This window comes from Dromiciops gliroides, chromosome 3, assembly GCF_019393635.1.
Source record: "Dromiciops gliroides isolate mDroGli1 chromosome 3, mDroGli1.pri, whole genome shotgun sequence".
Classification (NCBI taxonomy): Eukaryota; Metazoa; Chordata; class Mammalia; order Microbiotheria; family Microbiotheriidae; genus Dromiciops; species Dromiciops gliroides.
This window is the reverse complement of record NC_057863.1, coordinates 615,444,687-615,453,381: the sequence shown is the minus strand read 5'-3', so window position 1 is coordinate 615,453,381 and position 8,695 is coordinate 615,444,687. Positions and strand designations below refer to the sequence as shown.

The following is an 8,695-nucleotide window of genomic DNA, read 5'->3' as shown; positions in this document are numbered from 1 at the left end:
TTTTAGCTCTAAATCTTATCAAACCTATGACTAGGTCACTTAAAGGGCCTCACAATTTTGGTTAACTATAAGCCTGTCATTGCTCGTGGTCACCACCTGGGCTGGGCATCATTCAAGTAAAAAGCTGACTCATATTTTGGAGCTTAAAGAGGCCTGGGTGTCATAGGATTCAGAGCTGGGAGGGACCTCAGAGATCATCCGGGTCCACCCCTATGAGAACAGTAATCTTCTCTATAACATCCATGATAACCATGGACCACAGATAGCCGTGGAATCTTCTCTATGACATCCATGACCCACCTGTTTCCACTTGAAGATCTCTAGAGATAGGGAACTCACTAGCACAAGAATCAGACTATACTTGGACTATTTCCCCAAGACTAACTGGGGGAAAGGGAGCATCAGTGTGCCTGAGCCAACAGAAGAGAACCAATTCTGTTGTAATTTGAGTAGGAAAAATGAAGTCATTACTGTCAGTCAAGGAAAATTTCCTGGAGGACATGAGACTTCAGCTCTTCCAACCTATTCATATGTGAAGGGATTTCCTTACTCCTCTTCCCACGTCTCCCTCTTGCCCACCCTGTCCAGACTAATCCTTCCTCATGGTATAGCCCTGAATCACGCTATTGAAATAGGCCATCGTGTTACGCTCAGGGTAGAAAAGAATCATATAACACTTTGGGCCAAAATACCCCATGCTGATGCCAAGCAAGTTGATCACTGTGACAGCTACATCAAAGATGGTGACCAGAACCCCCTGGTAGATGGACATGAAGGTGCACAGGAAGACAGAGGAGATGAAGTAGAAGGTCATGCTGAGCGTGATGAACTTGGCTTCGTTGTAATTGGTTGGTAGCTCTTTGCCCATGTAGGAAAAACTGAAGCCAAAGACAGAGAGGACGAGGTCCAAGCTAGTGTTGAGCAAGAGGGCCTTTCGGTAGTTGGTGTTGCAGTTGAGAATCATTATGCGGGCATCGTCAGGGTCATATCGGATGGTGAGGTTGGTGGGTGTGACCAAGATATTGGCCATCACGATGACCACCTTGAGCAAGGTGATGAGCACCACAAAGACGTAGGGCCCATTGTACTTGACCCAGTAGCTGTAGGCGCGAGGCAGCCGGCTCGCCATCTTGAAGATGCAGACGATTTGGAAGGATCGGACGGTGATGCAGGCGATACAGACTGTAAAGCAGAGGGTGAAGAGGGTCTGGCGACAGAGGCAGGTGAAGACAGTGGGTCGCCCGATGTAGACGGGCACCGAGGCATAGGCCACCAGCAACGGCGTCAGCATGAGGAAGCACATCCGACCCCCGGCTGAACGCACCATGGGCGTCTGGAAGTGGATCCAGAAGATGATGAGAATGGCCAGGGTACTGAGCAAGCCCAGGAAGGCAAGGATGACGACAATGATGGTGGACGGCTCTCGCCACTCCAGGAACTGCAGGCGCCTCTTGAAGCATTGGACCTCCCCCTCCTTGGACCACTCAAACTGGGGGCAGGGCTGGCATACAGAATCATCTGCAGTGAACCGGGTTGAAGGGTGAGAAATAGAAGAAGGAATTGCCCTATTCTCAAAGACAGCCAACAGCCCCTGCCCACTAGGATGAGCACTAAGGGGTTGGGCCCCTATCCAGGCCCTCAGCACCTCACATACTTGGGTCAATGCCATAGCCTTTTACTTGGCACCCACACTTCTGCTTCTGCCCCTCCAATTCATCTTTTTTTTTCTTTTCTTTTTTAGTGAGGCAATTGGGGTTAAGTGACTTGCCCAGGGCCACACAGCTAGCCAATTCATCTTTATAAAACTGTCTTCAGCATATCACTCCTCTGCTCAAGATCCTATAATGGCTTTAAGTCCAAACTCCTCTACCAGGTATCCAAGGCCCTCTATGACCAACCTGCCCACTCCTTCCTCTCTCCCCAAAGTCCCCCCTCCAAGCCTGTTTCCTCACCCCAACACACACGTGCACACACACACACACACATGCACCCCTCACTACCTTTGCTCATGTTGCTTATTCCATTCCCCCATTCCTTTTCCTTTCCCATCCTTCAAGGTCAAGCTTACACTCTCCCTCCTCTGGGAAGACTCTTTCGACTTTCTAAAGCCCACAATGAGCTTCCCTTTCTCTAATTTCATCACTGTCTATGCTGACCACGGATGATTGAAAACACAGCCTTTGCTTGAAAGGCAGCACAGTATAAATTAGAAAGAGGATTGAACTTGGCATCACAAGAACCAGGCTCAATTCCTCAGACATTTACTCACCCTGCATCCTTTTGATCTCTCCAGGCCTCAGTTTTCTCATCTGCAAAGTGGACCTAATAATGCATGCACTACCTACTTCATAGAGTGTTTGGGATGAAAGTATCATGAAAACCTTAAAGAGTTCTAGAGAGGGGAGGCTATTCTTCATGCTCAATAATTGTTTAGTCTTTGGGTCTGTTTTCTCCCATGTAAAATGAGAATGGTCCCTGCCTAGCTGACATCTTATTTCATTTAGTTATGGTAAGGATCCCATGATCTTGTGGATAGGAAGGGGTTTGAATAACAAAATTGAGAGAGTTTAAAAAATATATATGGGGCAGCTAGGTGGCGCAGTGGATAAAGCACCGGCCCTGGATTCAGGAGTACCTGAGTTCAAATCCGGCCTCGGACCCTTGACACTTACTAGCTGTGTGACCCTGGGCAAGTCACTTATCCCCCATTGCCCCACAAAAAACAAACAAATATATATATATATATATATATATCATCCTCTCTGAACCTCAGCACAATAATGCTAACATTCCCTACCTCACAGAGTTGTTATGCAGAAAGTGTCTAGAAAATTAGAAAGGGTTAGGTGAATGTGATCTATGTGCATTATTGGTGTCTTCAATGAGAGTGGGTGGAGGGAGCAGTCAAAGAAGGTGGTTGGAAAGATTCCCATTGCCTTCTGGGTTGACTTCCCCCTCTTGATATACATTTTAAAGGCGTTAAAACTGAAGCATAAAAAGGCTGGGTGTGGGGAGTCCCTTCTCTAAGCATACCAAAAAGTAATAGGGGCTTGGGAATTGTCCCAGTGATACCAGGACTTGGGGAAAGTCACTTGGGAAATTCATTCCCCACTCCTAGAATTATACCCATGTGCTACAAGGTGATCTTGCCTAGCTCTCTGACTTTCCCTCCTATAGATGCTCTCAAAGAGGAAAGTGTTGGGGGCAACTAGGTGGCACAGTGGATAAAGCACTGGCCCTGAATTCAGGAGGACCTGAGTTCAAATCTGGCCTCAGACACTTGACACTGACTAGCTGTGTGACCCTGGGCAAGTCACTTAACCCTCATTGCCCCACCAAAAAAAAAAGAGCAAAGTGTGGCAAATGCCAGCCCCCTCCCACCCTGGGCTCTCCTGGCTTTTCTAAGTCATGTCTAAACAGCTTCAGATGGGGTGAGAGGCTGGTGTTTCCATCCATGTTAGTAGGACTCTTCTTATTCCTGGGGCTCAATTCACCTGCAAGTGAAAACATCTTCGGGCTTCATCCTGTCCCCTGCTGCATCTCTGCACCCTCCAACCACAACAGGAACCAGCCAACTGAGAACTCCCTCCCCAGACTGGGGAGGCCTGCCCTCTGGCCTCTTTTGGTAGGGTGGGGTGGGAGGGAAGAGCAGCGGTCTGAGGGCCTGAGCTGCTATTACTCTGCCCCATGGCCTGGCCTACCCAGCCTAGCCGTCATCTGGGATAGCTGGGAAAGCCACAGGGGTCCTACCTGACTGATTGAGGTAGGTCCCAGGAGAACAGTTGATACACTCAAAGCAGCAGATATGCAGACCCACTGGCTTCTTGTACTGACCCTTCTGACAGTTCTTGGAGCAGACGGAGGAAGGAGTCTGAAGGGAGGTGAAATGAGAGGTCCTGAGCCTCTCTGTTAGCAGGCTCACATCCTCCTCCCCTCCCACTGCTACCAGTCAAATTGACCTGGACTATTGTGAGAGTCTTCTAACTGATTTCTCTGGCCCCATTCAGTCCCTTCTCCAACCCATCATTTACATGTCTATAAAAATAATCATTCCACTCTACACCTCACACCGTGCCACTTCTGTGCTCAAAAACTGTCTATAGCTCCCTACTGCCTAATATACAGTGCGAGTCACGAGCACCTGTACCATCTCTCTTTATCTAATACTGTATCTTCATGAGCTCTAAGTTCCAGCCAAAGTGGACCATTAGTTTTTTCCTGATCTCAGCTTGCTCTCCTCTGCCTCTGTGCACTTCTCCCTCCTACCCAGTGCCTCCTTCTCCCAACTTCTTTGTCTCTGAAGGTAGCACCTATTCCCAATAGACTCCTTCGTTTAGAATTTGCAATGAGACCCGGGCAGATTCTTCTGCCTCTCTGTGTTTTCTCTCTTATAAAAAGAAGGGTTTTGATTCAATTCTCTCCCAAGGCCCTCCCACCTGGGCACTGCCACCCCCACACGTCCAGTTCCCCAAGAGCTGACCATATTGTTGGGAGTGTTCCAGTTGATGGTGGTTATGTTCTGCAACTTCCCCAGGGTTGAATTGTAGAAGGCGACGCTCCGGAAGGGGTTTTGATCTTCCCCCCATTGCCACTGAACAATATCTAAGTCCATGGGTGGATCCCCATTCTTGTCAAAGAACATTCTGTGGCCCAAGAGGGTGAAGTTCACCTTCCGAATTTCCTGGAGCAACTAGGCAGGGGAAAAGCCAAAGGTGAGGACGGGACCGGTGAACGTGAGGAAGCATGCCCCAGTGCTCCATCTCATCCCCTAGACACACACACACACACACACACACACACACACACACACACACTACACACAAGAGATAGGCAGAATATTATAGCAGAAAGAACACAGGATTGGGAGGCAAAGGACCTGGGTTTCAGATCTTTCATAAGGAAAGAAGGGAAGGGACATCCTGGCCCCACTCCTCTAAGCCCAGGGCAGGGGAGAGGAGGGGTTACAGGAAGATGGCTTGAGGTCCAACACCAAGAAGAATCTCCTGACTGTGTGAGGGCACTAGAATGGGCAGCCAACGGATGAAATGGACATGTGTAACTTTGGATCAGTCAGTTCCCTTCTCTTGACCTCAGTTTCCCTATATGCAGATCAGCCCTCATTACCCCTCACCTGGACTAGGTGATAGTCCCCGGGTTGGTTTGCCTGCCTTCCTTCTCCTCTTACTGGTCCTCCACACTGCTGCCAAACCAAGATTCCAAAATACAAATCTGATGTCACTTCTACCTTACTAAAAAAAAAATCTCCAATTGCATCTAATTTCCTCAGCTTGGTTTTGAAGACCCTCCTGAATCTGGCCCACCTACCTTCCCAAGCTTATTTGTATTACTCTCCTTACCTACCCTCTAGTCCTACCCTCTAGTCCATTCAAACCAACCTGATAAAGGTCCCCTGTATGTGGCCATACATGTCCCGATTTAGTGTCTCTGCACCTGTGGTGCTCCATTTCCTTCACAGCTCAGACTCGGGGGCCCCTTCCTGCATGAGATCTTTCCTGATCCCCTCCATTGTTAGCCTTCCCTCCCTCTTGAAATTATTTTGTGTTGTTGTTCAGTCACTTCAGTCATGTCCAGCTTTTCTTGACAACATTTAGGGTGTTCTTGGCAAAGATCCTGGAGTGGTTTGCCATTTCCTTCTCTGACTCATTTTACAGATGAAGAAACTGAGGCAAACAGGGTTAAGTGACTTACCCAGGGTCATATGGCTACTGAGTAAGGGCAGATTTGAATTCAAGTCTTCCTGACTCCAGGTCCTATGCTCAATGCACTATGTCGCCACCTGGCTGCTTACTCATGTACATGTGGTAGGCTCCTAATTAGAATGGAAGCTTCTTGGGGCCAGGGCCTGTTTTATTTTTTCTTTTTTCTTACCAATGTCTAGGACAGTGCTGTGTATGTTACCAATTCTTTTGTGTGGGGGGGGGGGGGCAATGAGGGTTAAGTGACTTGCCCAGGGTCACACAGCTAGTAAGTGTCTGAATCCGGGTTCAAGTTCAGGTTTTTCTGACTCCAAATTCTACCCCCCCATCCCCTGCACAACCCTGTGGGTTAGACTTGCTGCTACCATAAATAATAGCTAATATTTATACAACACTTTGAGGTCTGCAGAACACTTTACCTATATTACCTCATTTGATCCTCACAGCAACTATGTAAGGTAAATGATATTATTTTCCCTTTTTTACAGACGAGGAAACTGAGGCTACAAGGTATTAAGGATTAAGCAATTCGCCCAGGGTCATAGAACTAGTGACCCTGGTATCTAAGGCAGAATTTGAACTCAGGTCTTCCTTTCTCCAAGTCCAGTGCTCTATCAACTGGGTTAACCCTATAGGATAAACTCCCTGCTTCCAGAAAGTCAACCCATAATGGGTCAGTCAATCTCCCCAACCCAAGCCAGGCTCCACTGGCAAGTTGGCTGACCTTCCATGGATATACCACATCCTTGGAACAGCTGGTGTCATTGCAGCCAAGCAGGTGGTGCAAGGCGTGGGCCACAGCATAGACGGCTGAGTAGACATTGTAGACCACGCGCTCCCCAGACAGTGTGAGGATGGTGCTATAGGATTTTGTGGTTTCCAGGCAGGTCTCACACTCCTGGTTGCATGTGGGCTCTGAGCTGTTCATCATGGACTTCTTGATATCGGTCTGCCTGACCCTAAAGTCGCTGAAGCCTGGGATGGGAACAATCTGGTTGGTGACGCCCAGGAAGGTGCCAGCTTGCTGGATGTCGGAGATGCTGTGGATGACTGGGTCAATGGACCAGGACTCTGAGGCGATCCACACAGTGCCTGTGAAGTTCTGATGGATAACCTCCTGAAAGAAGTCAAAGAGGGCCAGGTCCAGGGACAGCACGACCACCACTTTGGCTGTACTGTTCCGGATCTTCTCCACGATGATCTCTAGCTTTTTCTTCTCCTGGGGCATGATGGTCCGATTGCCCAAGGGGACGGGGAGTGATTCCTGGAAGGCAATACAGATTTCATGCCCTGCCAGCTTCTCATTGAGGAGTTGGCCATTCTCCCGACCATAGTCATCACTGCTCATGATGATGATCACCCAGTTCCAGCTGAAGTGGACCAGCAGCTGAACCATGGCCTCAACCTGGTGGTCGCCCCTGGGGATGGTGCGGAATAAAGCTGGGTACCGACTGGTGTCCTGAAGCTCATTACTGATAGCGCTGTAGCTGATCTGGTGGGGGGGGGGGGAAGAGGTGGAGAGTTGTTATCATCATCCTTAACATTGGCAATAAAAGCAACAGAAAAACATGGTGGCCATCCAGTCCAACCCTCCCATTTTACAGAGGGGGAAATAGAGACTGGGAGATGCCGAGTGACTGAGGAAGGAAGCATCATAGATGGCTCAACCTAGTTCTGGTTTTACAGATAAGGAAACTGAGGCTCAGGAAGGCTAATAGACTTTCCCAGGGTCCTATAGCTAATGAGCATGAGGCTGGATTTGAAGTCAGGCCATCCTGAGTCCAGGTCCAAGGCTGGCTATAGTGGGTAGGAAGCACGACTCACCTGTGGGAGGAGGAAGAGGGAAAGGAGGTTGCTGACAGTGACGACAGACTCTGAGGTGTCGGGCCCAATGACGGCCACCACTCGGGGGACGTAGCTGCTGTAGTCTTGCTGGATGGGCAGATTGAAGTCCTCCTTGGCCAGGAAGTAGAGGATGGGTTGGATGTTGTTGGTGACATAGCACACGTCCACCATCTCATAGCCCAGCAACAGCCCCGGCAGCAATCTGCTGTCGTTGTTGATCTCCTCCACGGCGAAGCGCATGGCCTGCATCAGATTGTAGCCGAGCACCTTGACTTCATAGCTGAGGACAGGCAAGCCAAGGGAGGTGAAAAGAAATGGGTGGGGGGGGAGACGGATCAAACCCCTTCTCATTCTCTATTGTCAAATGAATAGACCACCCACAGCACCGGCTGCCCTGGGGAATTCTGGCCTCTTCTTCAAATCACACTTACCACCAAGACTCCCATCCTTTTTTTCCTCATCCCCACTCTCATTTTCACCGTCCCCATCCCATTCCTACCATCTCCATCCTCGTCCTCACCCTCGCTCCCACTATCCCCACCCCTACTATTCCCATTATCATGGTTGCCATATTCACAACGGTTGCTCCACATCACCAGGACACCCCCCTGGCGCATTCCCATCACCTCTCTTGTGATGCTTACAGTGCCCATCATCAGCACTGTCATTATCCATTTTATCTGCCCCCTACTACGCACTCACTCTTTGCACTGGGGCACCTGCATGTAATTGAGATGAGTCGTGCCCTTGACATTGGCGTGGAGGGTGAACAATCCCCCCAGGAGGTAATCCCCGGCCAGATGGAAATCAGAACTCTCCTGGACTTTCACCGGCATCAACAGGAGGAGGAACATCAAGGAGCCACTGGTCCCCATGGTTGTGTCTGTTGTTCCTTGTCACCCTCTGCACCCAAAGGGGTCCAGGTGCCTCTGGCTTGGACCTGCCCTGGCCTCTCTTTATTTGCACAGCCTCTAAGAAGCCCATTTACATAGCGTCATGGAAGAAAGAGAATAAGCAGGTGGGGCCTGGATAAGAAATAGAAGCTAGACTGGGATGGGGAAGTGAGGGATCTCCCAAGACCTGGAGTCATGGACCTAATTGTGCTGAAGACTAGGGGGTCAGTGCTGGCCAGG

The 8,695-nt window shown here is 49.4% G+C and overlaps 1 protein-coding gene across 2 annotated transcripts; it reads right to left on the bottom strand.

Moving 5' to 3' along the window:
- Positions 1–589: 589 nt before the first annotated feature.
- TAS1R2 (taste 1 receptor member 2) lies at positions 590–8,437 on the bottom strand. 2 transcript variants are annotated; one of them, XM_043997495.1, is made up of 6 exons: positions 8,265–8,437; positions 7,542–7,842; positions 6,442–7,209; positions 4,481–4,690; positions 3,755–3,871; positions 590–1,525 (listed from the first exon to the last, which is right to left on the bottom strand). In XM_043997495.1, exons 1-6 carry the CDS (start codon positions 8,435–8,437, stop codon positions 590–592), a joined length of 2,505 nt encoding a protein of 834 aa, XP_043853430.1. The 2 variants fall into 2 exon arrangements, with proteins under 2 accessions (XP_043853430.1, XP_043853431.1); XM_043997496.1 differs by having other exon boundaries at positions 590–1,518; positions 3,751–3,871; positions 8,265–8,416.
- Positions 8,438–8,695: the final 258 nt, after the last annotated feature.